Genomic DNA, 15185 nt, shown 5'->3' with positions numbered 1-15185 from the left:
ATTTTATTATCCGGCTCAAATGCCGGATAATTATTATCTTTTTTTTTTTTTATTAAATCGTTTATTTTTACAGGCTTAGTTACATAAGTTTAAAGGAGCCAAACTCCTATCTGTATAGTTACAAGTATATATAAACATTTTTTATTAATGCTAATGTTAATGAAGTAGAGAACCGATTACTCGCGGCTTGCTCGAGTTTAGAAGGGTGACATTTTGTTTCAGGAAAAGGATGGGATATAAGGATATGTTGACAATGTTCACACTCACATTCGCACTCACATTCATCATACTCAATTCTTAAGCCTATCTTATATCTAACATGTATTTACATTTCACCTTATTCTATTGTTAGTAAGAAGGGATTTGATTTCTCGCGAAGGAAAAGGAAAAGGAGAATATAAGGATATAAGGACAATCACATACGAAGATCGATAGCTTTTAGGAAGACATATATTTGGGACATGTAATCAAGGTCTAACCGAGCCAACACATCTCTCACCGGCACATTGGGCTGCCTTCCTCTAGCCCGAAGAGAGTTTTCTAAATTCGATCTGGCAACAAGATACTCCTCGCACGACCAAACAACGTGTTCGATGTCGTGGTAACCTTGGCCACAAGCACAGATATTGCCATCGGCAAGATTAAAACGAAAGAGTAGCGCGTCTAACGAACAGTGATTGGACATGAGTCGGGAGAAGGTGCGAATAAAGTCCCGACTCAAGTCCAGACTTTTGAACCATGGTTTGAGGCTAACCTTAGGGATAATCGAGTGAAACCACCGGCCCAATTCATCTTCGTTCCATTTGCGTTGCCAGTTAGCGATGGTATTTTTACGGACTAAAGAATAAAAATCATTGAAAGCGATTTGACGCTGATAAATATCGCCTTCAATTGCACCTACCTTTGCCAATGAGTCAGCCCTCTCGTTACCCGGAATTGAGCAATGTGAAGGGACCCAGACAAAGGTAATGACATAACAGCGTCTGGTTAAAGCACTCAAATTTTCTCGTATTCTCTCAAGGAAGTACGGCGAGTGCTTTTCCGGCCTCACTGAACGGATAGCTTCGACAGAGCTAAGACTATCCGTTACAACGTAATAGTGTTCAACAGGTCGTGAGGCGACGCTGTCCAGCGCCCAATGTATTGCTGCCAATTCAGCAATATACACAGAGCAAGGATTCTGAAGACTGTGGGAGGTGCTAAAAATTTCGTTGAACACTCCAAATCCTGTGGACTCATTCATAGAGGACCCATCAGTAAAGTACATATTATCACAATTGACACGCCCATACTTTGCATTGAAGATCGTAGGAACGATCCCCGATCGATGATAATCTGGAATTCCATGGATTTTCTCCTTCATGAACAGATCAAAATGTACAGAGGAATTGATGTAGTCAGGAAAACAAACACGGTTGGGAGTATACGAAGAAGGATCAACCTGCATGGAGATGAATTCATGATATGAGCTCATGAATCCTGAATGAAAATTTAGCTCGATAAGCTGCTCAAAATTTCCGATCACCAATGGGTTCATAACCTTACACCGGATGAGGAACCGAAGAGATAATAAATTGAAGCGATCTTTTAGTGGGAGTACGCCTGCCAAAACCTCGAGACTCATGGTATGCGTTGAGGGCATACATCCCAACGCATTTCGTAATTATTATCTTCAATTTGTTCATTTTTTCTTGAATATAAATTTATTATTTTTTCACGACTTTGAGTTTTTCATCTGTTTATTTCTTCTATACTTAAATTTTGATTTGTTTCTCCTATATAAACATTATGAGGAGTGTTTTTGATAAACCTATGAATAGTATTATTATATTTATAAACAGTAGATCGAATCAATTGTGAAACATTTATGTCTGGGGTTTCCTTTTTTATACATCTAGCTATTTCCCTAATAGTAGAGTGGCTTCTTTCTATCTGACCGTTAGTCTCAGATCTGTTAATTGGGGTTTTATAAATCTCTATTCCCAAATTTTTCAAACGTTGTTCAACTACATTTGAACTGAAGGAGCTTTCATTGTCCATTACTATAATTTTCGGTATATTCCATTCGTGAATTAGGTCAAAAAGAGCTTCTTCTACATCTAAAAGTGATTTGGATTCAATTGCTCTTTATTTTATAAATTTAGAAAATTTGTCAATCGTTGTTAGGAATAAATTATCTTGGTTATATATAAATATATCAATATGTATAATTTCTCCTGGTCGTTTTGGAATTGGTGTTTTGAAAGGTATAAATTTTTGAGGATTTCTTTGATATTTCTCCGTCTTACAGATTTCACAATTTTTTACGAACTGTGTAATGATTTTATTCATTCGAGGGAAATAAAACTTTTTCAATAATTGTTCTAAATTTTCTTTAGCATTTCTATGGGCAAATTGATGTACTTTTTTGATTTCTTCCAATTGTATTTCTTCATTATCTAAGTCTTGAACTTTAATTTGCGAAAACCTAGCTTTTATTAATCTGGGATTGAATGTTTCTCTGTAAATTTCTTGAATCGTTGCCATGATTGGTTCACTTGTATAAATTCCATTTATTATTTTCGGATCAAAAAAGTTTTAAGTTTATCTGTAAGATATTCTATTGTGAATCTTGGTTCAATAAAAATATGTCTTTTATAATTTTCAAAAGGAAAAACTAAACCATAACTGGATCTATTACCAATTTTGAATATTAACTGATTTTTAAAAACATTTACTGGTACTTCAACTGAGGGAATGTAGGAATTGTCATCATCATTAGCTGAGTGTTGGGTTGCAGTCATTGAATTTATTTGGATACGTGACAAAGCATCTGCCACAATGTTTGATTTGCCTGGTTTGTAACAAATTTCATGATCGTGTTCTTCAATGAAAGCTTTCCATCTTTTGAGTTTTGCATTGTTATTTTTGGGGGAAATTGTAAAAGTTAAAGGTTGGTGGTCAGTATATATTATTATTTTATTACCATAAATAAAATTTCTAAGAGTTTGCAATGCCCACACTATAGCAAGCATCTCTTTCTCATTAGTTGCATAATTTTCTTCTGTGTTGGAAAGAGTTTTTGAAATAAAGGTAATGGGTCTTTCGCCATCGTGAAATTTTTGGGATAACACAGCACCAATTGCTTTATTAGAAGCATCGGTTGTTAAGAAAAATGGTTTTTCAAAATTTGGAAATGCTAAAACATCTTCAGACGATAAAATTTTATTCAATAAATTAAATGCTTTTTTTTTATACAATTTGGAAATTTTTGGATTCGTTCTTCGAAATTTGTTTTTGTCCATTTTCTTTTTTTAAGAATTTTGTTAATGGTTTAGCAATTTTTGCATAATTTTTGATGAATCTTCTATAGTATCCGGATAATCCAAGAAATGCTCGTAATTCTTTAAGATTACAAGGTTCTGGATATTTTTGAATACTTTCAACCTTTTTTTTATTGGGTTTTAATCCATTTTGAGATACAATAAATCCAAGAAATTCTACTTCAGATTTCAACCATTCAGATTTATCTGGTTGAATCTTAAAATTTGCGCATTTTAGTGTTTCAAGTATAGTTTTTAAATTTTCTATCTGCTCTTCTAAAGTTTCACCAAATATGATTATATCGTCTATGTAGACATAACATATTTTACCAATATGCTCATGTAATACATCATCCATTACACGTTGGAAAATAGCAGGAGCATTTTTAAGTCCAAATGGCAAACGTACGAATTCATACTTTCCGTTATTCACTGAAAATGCCGTTTTTTCAATATCTTTATCATTCATTGGTATCTGATGAAAACCAGATGCCAGGTCTAATGTAGTAAATTATTTCATTTTTCCAAGGTTTGCTAGAATTGTAGTAGTATCCGGAATTGATAGATATCACTTACTGTTTTTTGATTTAATTTTCGATAATCAATAACCAATCTGATTTTTTTTGTCCTGAAGCGTCAAGCTTCTTAGGAACAACCCAAACAGGAGAATTATAAGGTGAACGTGATGGTCGAATAATACCATCATGCAACATTTTATCAATTTGTTTACAAACTTCATTCTTTAATGATTGTGGATAAGGATAGGATTTTGAGTAGATAGGAGTATTTTCAGTAGTTCTGATATCAGCTTTTATCTTAGTTGTATATGTTAATTTTTCATTCGGTGGTTGAAACAAATCTTGATATTGTTCTAATAGTTCATACATTTTTTCTTTTTCATGATGATCTAAGTGTTCATCACGAATTTGTATCTTGTTTATTGCTTGCATTTTGTGTTGCAAAAGTGGAATCACATATTTTGAATTGATAATTAATTGTTCGTTGGGTGTGTCAATAACAGCTTGAACTTCTTTGAGAGTATCGTGGCCAATTATTGCATCAAATGTTTTCAAAGCTTCCATATGGAAAAATTTCACATTCACATCAGAATAAGGAGAGAAAATTTTGCCTCTAGAATATTTTTCAATTTTTATGTCTCCTCCAACGGATGAAACAAAAAAAGGTTTTTCAACAAGATGAGAAAATTTTGAAAATTTGGGATGAATAAAATTTTTATTTGAACCTGTATCAACTAAAATTTTTAAAGGTTTAATTAATTTTCCATTACCAAAATGTAAAAAATACGGTAGTGATGATTTTAACCTAAAATATTCAATTCAGCTTCTTCTTCATTTTCTTCATATTCATTCTGGCAATTTATAGTATGCATATATGCATATCTGTTGAAGTTTTGTTCTTCTGGACAGCTTTCTTCTGTTAAATATTCTAATTGTTCTGTATATTGTTCAATATCAGGGTCGTCATTTGAAATATGGAAATTTTTGGGTCTATTAGCATAATTGATTTGTTTAGATCGTATTGAGTGATCTATATCCATTGGTACGGGTTTTGGAAAAGGTAGCCTCATTTGTTGTGACGAATGTGGTTTTTGGAAAATCGGTTGATGATGCCGTTGAGTTGGAACTTGTTGTGGTAACTGATGAGGTTTCGGAGGTAAAGATTGGTGTACAAAAGGTTGTTGTAGTGGAGAATACGGTAATTGCCTTTGAGGTGGAGGCTGCTGAAATCGTTGAGGTGAATTTTGTAAAAATGACTGATTTCGTGGTGGAAGGGGTGGGGAATAATATTGCAAATGTTGTGAACCAAAGTTTGGATAAAATTGTTTTCTTGGTTGAATTTTTGGGTTCGGTAATTGATTTCTATTATTATTTCCTGGAATTTCTAATTTTGGTTTAAATAGATGTTTTCTATATTCTATATTCTGATATGTTATACAGTAAGCATAGGCATTTGCTAATGTCTTAGGCTCATGGTTTTTCAAGAATTTTCCGATGTCACCATCGAGACCACGTATAAATGCATCAATTGCTTTAACATTATACATACCGATCATCGCCTTTGATGCTTCGGGATGTTTGTATTCTGAATTCATCTTAATCTGATTTGCAATTAGAGATAACAACCTGTTAATCTCATCATAAAATGTCTCTAAATCCCTACCTTTTTGCTGACAGTTCATCAACTGGTAGTCAAGGGTCGTAAGATCCCTTTTCTCACCATAGTATTCCAACAATGTTTTTTTAATCAATGGCCAACTGATGTTTACATCCGAATTTACTAAGGCGTTATTAGCCTCGCCTTTAATTTTACGTCTGATTGTTGTACAGATAGCATAAAATTTGTTTTTTTGATTAACCGTACTTGTTGAATTTGGTTGGTATGCTTGGACTAAGGCATCTACATCCCTAATCCATACATGTAATTGATCTGAATTTCCTTGAAATTCCGGAATATCCTTGATCAAATCTGGGAGTTTTTCTATGTGTGATGGATCCGCAGGCAAACCGTTCTCATCGATGTACTGCAATTCAGGATCATCATAGTTTGGTGTGTCTATTTTTATTTTTTTTAATAATTTTCAATCACTATAGAAAAATGAATATCTTTATATATAACACTTCTTGAAATTATTTTTATTTATTATCACTTCAATAATAATAATAATAAAATAATACTCACATAAAAATAAACTTTACTTTCAGCTTCTACCAGTGAAAGCGCGAGGTTATGGTCCTCGTCTTGATGCTTGGTCCTAAACTTCTGACAGTTGGACTCCTCGGGTCGGGAACCACCGCAGTGCCCAAATTCCTTCCGGTGTGGCGGCTTTCTCCTGTTTGCAATGCTACTAATGGAGCCTATCCACACGGCTGCTTTGTAGCGGTTAGAATCCTGGATTTTTTCGGATTGTCACAACACTCTGACGTGGTGAATCTTCCTACTTTTTACACTCGCGATGTCCCTATTCGGGCGCCAATTACGATTTTATTACTATATAAACATTAAAAAAATATTTATTAATACTTTCTACACTTCACTTAATCCTACACAAGTTCTAATTGTAACTAACTCTATGGACTGCTGCTGCTCCCCTGTTATATGGTGAATTGGAATGCGCCAGATGGTTTCGAAGAAACGCAAGTGGCGCGTGTTGTCGCTCGCTGGTGATGTTTTGTATTTGTCTTCCTCGGTACCGGCAGGTATCTCTGGAACTGATGGCAAAAGTTTTGGCTGGCATTGATTCGTTGGTACTGGGTGCGTTGATGAATTTATCCAGAATTGGATGTTGTGGCTGGTGGTTTGGTGCTAACTGGTGTAAGTGATTTGATCGATTTCTCTACATCGACTCTCTCTTTTGGTCATAGCTTAGCCTCAAATACATTCCCAGCTGTAGTTGACAATGTAGAAGATAGGTCAGAACCTCGCCTATCAGATTCTATAGCAAACTTAAATTGGAACGTTTTTGCAATTGAGTTATTAACTAAAGAAACAGTTGATGAAGAGAAATCGATCAAGTCACTTACACCCCTTGCATTCTAAGCCCCTCATATATAGTTTACGTCCTATTCTCATGCCTACCAAGTTTTCAGTACATAACTTCATGAAAATCGGTCGAGCCGTTTCGGAGGAGTTCGACCACGAACATCGTGACACGAGAATTTTATATATATATGTATAGAAGATATGCATAGTCAATCTTTTCGAATTTTTCTAATAACCTCAAATATTTTCCAAAGTAATCTATCATTGTAATTTGGGTGAAGATAAACTCGCAAAATATACGGATGACGCAGATCTGATCAGCCGTTCTCCCGTGATGATATTTTACACGTACGTTGGAAAATCCTTCTTTTATATATAAAGATATATAGAGTCCTTGGTCTATGTAAACAATGTAAACTATAAAAAACAAATACAATCAATAATTACGAAAGCAAAATTAATTTACAATAAATTGGAACAAAAGTACCAATTTTCACGAAAATCTGAGAACCACTATCTCGGTTTGGCATGAAATGGCTGAATATCAAAAACAACAAATAGTTTCAGCAAAACCTTTCTTCCTTCGCAATACAGCTGCGTCAACATCCCCAATCAGTGCAATTTCATCAGCGTTATGCAATCGAACAATCAGCATACTGAATCCAAATAACTAGCATAAATCAGATGAAAAGACGCTAAAATCTGGGTGACAGCCGGTGATGCACGCGATCGCAATATTATATTGGCAAGTGGATCAGAATCATTGCAATCATGGAAAAAAAAATAACGATACCTGTCATGCGGGTATCAGGAAATGTAGCCACAACGACCAGCGACGTATCGGATTACCATATTACACTACACTATGCGAGCTCGGTATGTGGCTGAGTGGAATAGGGCATCCCTCATGATTTTATTTTTTGCAATTTTGCATATTACTTCACTCGATAATCGAACCATTGTTGCTTCTCCCGGCTTGCGCGGAGACACACGTCATCCCGTGGTTTTGAATACTTTGTCTACCGCGCACGATGGAACGCGTTGTTTTGGTTGTTATCTTTCAGGCAAAGACACCGAGGGGCTCTTGGCGACATGACATGTGGGGAAATGGTTTATGCTTCCGAAGCACGAACCCTTAGGGTAGTGAAAACTGAAAGCACTTAACGCGTGGACTATGTTGGAATATTAAATATAGTCACAGCACTTTTCACTCCGTTTGGAAACCGCATTTGCTGGGTGGGATGAGGGATCCACTATCGAACATACTGTCGATTGGTTTGGACAAATAGCCCTGCTGGCCGGTGTTGATATCGAATGGAAAGAAGTAGGGAATAATACATTTGTTTTTATTACTACATAATACGCTGAATCAATCGGTGTTACTTTGAAGAAGGTGTTCAAAAATGAAACTGATGTCTATATTCGTGTTATAAATATGACCAGATGTTAAATTCAGTAGCTCATTATTGCGTTGGTATCCGATCGGTCGAACATTCGCGGATGGTGTGTGGATTAGTCAGTTTTATTCGATAAAAATCAACAGTGATAAGACAATGAAAATAGTGAACTATTTGAAAGTGTGTTTAGTGTTCGGTTGTGTTCTCGTGAGCATATCTGCTGATAAGAAAAAACGTGGCCTTTATCATGGTTTGGCAGGATATACCGTTCCTCTGGGCGTAGGTTTCCATCGACCATATCATCCAAGTCCCTACGCGAAGTTTCCTGGATTACATAAAGGACATGGAGGTGTTCTTCCACCCGGATATGCACTGTTCCCAGGAAGTGCAACTGTAACATCATTCCACAAAAATTACCCCAAAATACCAGCCATATACGGATCAAGTTATATACCAACATACCAACCAGCTCTTGGTGTTTCTACAGCAGGATTTGTGCGTCCGGTTGCGAGTTTTTCGCCACCAATTGCTTCGGTAGCACCTGTATCGCCTGTATTCGGTCAATCTTACCCCACGTTCGCAGAAGTTCCTGTTTCACAAGCGCCTACCTATGTTCCTTTTGGAAACCCCCAGGAAACTTCTTACTTTGCGGCCTACCCACAGAAGCCGCTTATTCCTGTTGCTGTTCCTGTGCCAGAAAAACCTAAAGTGCCAATCCTAGCACAGAGACCATTCTTCACATCATTCTCGAATGTTCTCCCAAGCGGAGTTGTTCCTTCGGGGGCTTACAATCCAACGGTTGCCGTCTCTAATTTATCTCCAACGTTTGTCGGGGTTCCCATTGCTGGACCAACCGCCTCAACCCCTACTGTAACAACTGCCTCGGGAGCTCACCCGGGCCAACAATCTTGGCGCCCAGTTATCGTAAACCATCATCATCCTACCGTAACACCAGCAACAACAACCGCGTTCAAACCATCGCTAAGTCTGTTGCCTCCTTACGCTCTTCCATCCAACTCCCAGGGTCAGATTTACATCAGTAGCACTCCTGCCCCCCACATCGGGGATAGTCAGCAACAGCACCAACAGACGCTTTTTGATCTTGAGCAAGGTAGTTTGAAAAAAAAATTCTCTAACTATTGAATAACAATTAATATTTATTTCAGCATCTCCTCATCACCAAAACCAGAACGATGGGAACGGAGCCTTCAATGGTCAACCATATGATGTAGCTTCCAACCACGGTCGATATACTGGCCCATCGAGCTACGATGTCGATATAACTCACAACGGTTACCAGAAGAAATGATCTCGGAACCGCCAGAACTGTTACAGTTCAAATGCCATTGCAATATTGTGGATAGATATAATTGGTATAACATTAGATAATATTTATTGACATTGCGCAGCGTCTTTTCTTGAATATGGAATCAAAAGACGTCAATGCCGCCCACGTGACTAACACTAATGTTCGCATCTAATTTTGGCAGAGACGGAACTATTTTATTATTCATATACTGTTGTAGATTCCCATTTCTATATGATAAATGAACATTACTTCATAATCGTACGTGCCTGTAGAAAATATGGAAGTTAGAAGAAAGCGCATTTATTGTAATGTAACGGAGTGTAAAACGTGATCCGACAGAGTGCAATAAAAGAGGGCATACCTCAGAAAGTCAGATAGTGTGAGCATAACAATTATTGAAATAATGCGATGGATTGATTGGGAACGGGTTGATGAGCAGGTTGCATTACCTTCGGGCGTTCTTGTTTTCGAATGGTGAATTTCTTTGAAAAACAAGTTGCTTCGTAAATAGTGGTGAATTTATTTGGTACTTCAGGCGCAACTTGAGTTAAATTACTGTAGAACGAATAAAGGTTCTCAATTCCTGAGTGAAGGCGAATGAACTGCAAAGTCTGAAGCCTCTTTAAAGCAAAGAAGATGAAGAGTACCTGAGATCGGAGACAAAAATTTGACCACTAAACCAGGGATGCAAGGTGATTTTTTCAAATGTCTTCACATGATACGGAAAAATGTTTTCAAATGTCTTCACCATCATACTAACTAAAAATCATATTTTACTTTTGAATAAAGTATCAAAGTTTATTTTTTTAGCTTATTCAATGTTTATTGAAGCGGTTTTGAAGTTTATTTTAATAAATGTGAACAAAGAATATATTCCGCAACTTCGAACTAAATTTCATGATTCTAGAAATGATAATTGGCTTAATACACTGTTGATTGAGTGAATAGCCCCATTTCTTTCACAAAAACGGAACTGTGATAACTCAATTTGTTAATTCCAGCTTCGAAGTTTTGATTGTAACTCAAATCATATCCATAAAACTAATTATCGAAACAGTATGTAACCGGAAAACCACCGATTTGTAAAGAGATCGTTTGAAAGATATGGGTTAATCTATTGTATATTCTAGGCCCAAAATAATAAAAATACAATGTCACAATCATTCTAATTCTCAAGTGCAAGTGAACTAATGTCTTCTAGAGAGAATATATTCAGACTGCTTGAAATTCGACAAAATTTGAAGTAAAAGTCGTTTTGTTTCAATATAATTATGATTTTTCTGCTTGGAAAAGTTTGTAAAAAGCGAGTAAATGACCCCGAGTCAAAAGTCTCCGTTGATTACTAAGAATAAAACTAAACAAGTCACACTGATAAAAAAAAGTGAGCGAATGTCACTGAGACAAAAGCCCTACTTCTTTTGGCGATATTTTCGGCCCACAGTTAGAATTTTATGGAAATAATTGCTCTCAACTTACATATGCTATCATACTGAAATGTCTCCACATATTTCAAAATGTCTTCACAAAATCAAATGTCTTCACAGTAAGCCAATTGTCTTCAAAATGAAGACATGTCTTCAAACCTGGCATCTCTGCACTCAAGTATGCACTGCCCGTCGACTGCGACGATTATTACGGCCGAAAAATGAAGTAAGCGTTCTTAAAGTTGCAACCACTGACTCTGATTTTCGGTAGTAATCTACAGGGTTTTCCATTTCGGGCTTCCGAAAGTATTCAGCCCTGCGCTGACAACCGTTTGACATAGCTGTCAACCAAAGCGTCATATCGTTAGTTGAATGTCTGCCATTTTACAATATGGATCGTTTTAGCATCGCACAACATGTTAATTTTGTTAAATTATACCAAAAAAATTATGAAAAACCGGCAAATGTTTTCCGAGGATTACGGACGGATTTTGGTCGTCATGGACAGCCTACAGAGCACACAATCGCTAATGTAGTGCGTAAATTCGAACAAACTGGATCCGTAGCGGATATTGTGAAACCTGTGCATCATCGTAATATAACTATATAAACACCCAAAATTTCCGTATATGGGGCTCAGAAAATCCACACGTGATTGTTGAGAGGCCATTGCATCCGTCAAAAGTCACTGTTTGGTGCGCATTATGGTCTGGTGGAGTCATCGGGCCGTATTTCTTTGAAAATGAGTACGGCGAGACGGTAAGTGTGAATGGTGAGCGCTATGGCCGCATGTTAACCGATTTTTTTTGCCTCAAATTGAACATATGGATACGGATGACATGTGGTTTCAGCAGGTCGGCGCCTCGTGCCACACAACACGTCCGAACATGGCCATATTGCGAACTAAATTTGAGGGACGCATAATTTCGCGTTTTGGTGATGCCAATTGGCTGTCCAGATCATGCGATTTGAACCCGCTAGACTTTTTTTTGTGGGGTTATGCGAAAGACCGTGTCTATGCCAACTCTCCGCCAACTCTTGAACATTTGAAAGACAACATTCGTGATGTTATGACCGAGATACCGCCCCATATGTGCCGAAAAGTCATCGAAAATTACTTGTTCCGGATCAAGATGTGCGGGGAAGCCCTAGGTGGACATTTGAATGATGTTGTATTTCACACATAATGGCATAAACCAAACTTTAATTTGAAATAAAATGTTCATCGAAATTCGAATTCTAAGTGTGTTTTATTTCAATTTACTTTCGGAATTTAAAGTTGGAAAACCCTGTATATATATATACAAATGGATTTCTGTCTGTCTGTCTGTCTGTCTGTCTGTCTGTCTGATTCTTATGGACTCGGAAACTACTGAACCGATCAACATGAAAATTGGTATGTAGGGGTTTTTGGGGTTTTCGTGATAGTTTCGAGGGTTTTCGTGATAGTTCGAGACTCCTCCCTCCTCTCTAAGGGGGCTGCCATACAAATGAAACACAAATTTCTGCATTACTCGGGAATTAATCAAGCAAATGAAACCAAATTTGGCATGTGGAGGTTTTAGAATGCAATAAATGTTTTCATGGTGGTTAGTATCTACCTCCTCCCTCTTCTATGGGGGGGGGGGCTGCCATACAAATGAAACACAAATTTCTGCATTACAAGAGAATTCATCAAGTAAATGAAACAAAAATTGGGCATATTAAGGTTTTAGGGTGCAATAAATGTTTCTATGATGGTTAGACTCTCCACCCCCTCTCTAAGGGGGGCTGCCATACAAGTGAAAGACAAATTTCTGTATATTCCGAAAACTGATCAAGCAAATGGAGCCAAATTTGTCATGCGAATGTTTTAGGGGACACGAAACGTTTCCATGATGAATAGACACTCCTACCCTCTCTCTGAGAGGGAAGGGAGACTACCATACAAATGAAACATACATTTCTGCATAATTCAAGAACTAATCAAGAAAACTGAACCAAATTTGGCATGTGGAGGTTTAAGGGGGCAAGAAACATTTCTAAAGTGGTTCAACACTCCTCCCACCTTTCTGAGAGGGGGGAATGTTTCTACGATGGTATGATACCCCTCCCTCCTCTGGAATGGAGAGGGGGTCCCATAAAAATAATAAACGTATCTCAACCAAAAATATTCCAACCAAACATGACAATTGAAAATTTTCGGAAAACTCGGAAAATTCGGAAAATTAAATTCCCATATGTTCTACAATTACATAGTGACAAGTGCTGTTAATCCATTTGATGTTTGCGCTAGCGAAAAATTGATCTTTGTTCGAAACTGGAAATGGATTTTAATGTGATGAAACGCACTTCTATACCTTATTCTATCTGTACCAATAAAAAGTATCGCCGAATGTGTTGATAAGAGCAGAACTCGAGAAAGGAATTGTTCGATTTAGGACTGTCTTTATTCTATCATAATTTCTGTATAAAACATTTATTCCATGTAACGGAGAAACATGTTATTTGCAAGTGGTTGAAAAATCTTGAACGAGAATTGTGTCTGAAAATAATCTGATATTATAATGATGTGTTTTGTTAGAAATACTAGGAATTTTATAGAATACAAAGAGAGAAAATCCGGAAAATTTTCGGAAAACTCTGAATGTCGGAAAATTTGGAAAATTGAATTCCCACATGTTCGAAAATTACATCATAATAAGCGTTGCTAGTACATTTGATGTTGGCGCTAACGAAATTGATTTTTGTTCGAAAGTGGAAAAGGATTTTCAGACGGAATAACACATTCCTATATCTTCTATCTATATAAACAAAAATAGAAGGCCAAATGTGTTAGTGTGCCCTAAACCCGAGGAAGGAATGATCCGATTAAGGCTGTCTTTATTTTGTAATATTCTCTGTATCAAACATGTATTTCATGCAACGGAGAAACATGTTATTTCCAAATGCTTGATGAATCTTGAACGAGAATTGTGTCTGAAATTAATTTTATATTATAAGGACGAATTTTTGTAGAAGTACTAGACAATTTATAGTAAAAGGAAATTGTAAAGGGTCAAAGGGTAATCAATCAATGAAGAGTTCAGTGATTGGACTCACTAACGTTCACTTAGTAAGAAAACGTGGATGTTTGAAAGTATTCAAATCAAAAAATCCATTTTGGGCGGGACGAAGTTCGTCGGGTCAGCTAGTTTTTAATAATTATTAATAGTTCGTGTACTTCACCATGATGAAAATATTGATTTTGAATAACGTCATTAAATCATTAAAATGTCAAGTCCCTAATTGATGACCCTTTATTTGCAATGTCGATTTCCTCAGGCACTTTGGTTTTGGGTGCTATTGCGAGTTTCATGACATATATTATTTTATTCATTTTCACAGTAATGAATTGTTATGGAGTGCCCAAATCGTTTGATGCGAAACTCTCGTAAATCTATCAGGAATTGACTGAGCAATAGTTGTGGGCACAAGAGGAAGTTTGTATCTCCGATGAGGAGGCGATCTGGCGTAGTGGTAACATCCGTACCTCTTATGCTAAAGGTCACGAGTTCAATTCTCACTCCCGACATTCTCCCTAAATGGAAGTGATGTGACGAACCAGCCAGAAGTGTTGAAAGTAAACTACTCGTATAATACAGAAAGAAAGGAAAAAATGTTCGATAGTTAGTTTCATGACATATATGATTTCATTCAATGTTTAAAATTGTTATGGAGTGCCGAAATCGATTGACACAAAAATTTCATCAATTCATCATGAAATAACTGAGCAATAAGCGTTTGAAATTGGGTATTTTTCACGATGCGATCAATTTTCGTTTTTCTATTTGTACCCCCAATGTGTTCCCGGAAGACGTAATTCTACACCAAAAATCTATTTGACACATTTCAATGGTTCTTTTTGATAAAGGCAAAATCAAAAATGACCCATGCCAACGATCGAAAATGTCGATATGGTTATGGAAATCCGGAACCACTTGAATTAGATAGGATAAAACAAGAAACTGGAGGCGAATTTGAGGCAAAACGGCAAAGTTGAAAGGCTCTAGTAACATTAACCGAAAAAAAGTTCCTATGAGTAATAGATAACGGTACTCAGTATCAAACAAAGTAGTCACCCACACAAGACAACGCACACTGCGTTGAATACATAGGAATGTGGGACAAAAATCATAACAACAAAATTTAGCCATTGTAAGACTTTGGTTTAATGGGAAAGATTTTTTTTTTATCCCATATATTTATTTTAGGCTCATTAGCATTTTATCTG

At 36.5% G+C, this 15185-nt stretch overlaps 1 protein-coding gene across 1 annotated transcript in view; it reads left to right on the top strand.

Moving 5' to 3' along the window:
• Positions 1 to 9795, top strand: part of LOC129777583 (probable serine/threonine-protein kinase roco5) — a 42351-nt gene extending 32556 nt beyond the window's left edge. Inside the window, exons 2-3 of the mRNA XM_055783950.1 lie at positions 8247 to 9311; positions 9367 to 9795. Coding sequence (XP_055639925.1) covers positions 8357 to 9311; positions 9367 to 9509 — 1098 coding nt within the window. The 5' untranslated portion in view covers positions 8247 to 8356 and the 3' untranslated portion in view covers positions 9510 to 9795. The remainder of the gene's footprint in view (positions 1 to 8246; positions 9312 to 9366) is intronic.
• Positions 9796 to 15185: the final 5390 nt, after the last annotated feature.

The sequence above is a fragment of the Toxorhynchites rutilus genome, chromosome 3 (genome assembly GCF_029784135.1).
Source record: "Toxorhynchites rutilus septentrionalis strain SRP chromosome 3, ASM2978413v1, whole genome shotgun sequence".
Lineage (NCBI taxonomy): Eukaryota > Metazoa > Arthropoda > Insecta > Diptera > Culicidae > Toxorhynchites > Toxorhynchites rutilus.
Note: the sequence above shows the minus strand (reverse complement) of the source record. Positions and strands in the feature narration are given on the sequence as shown.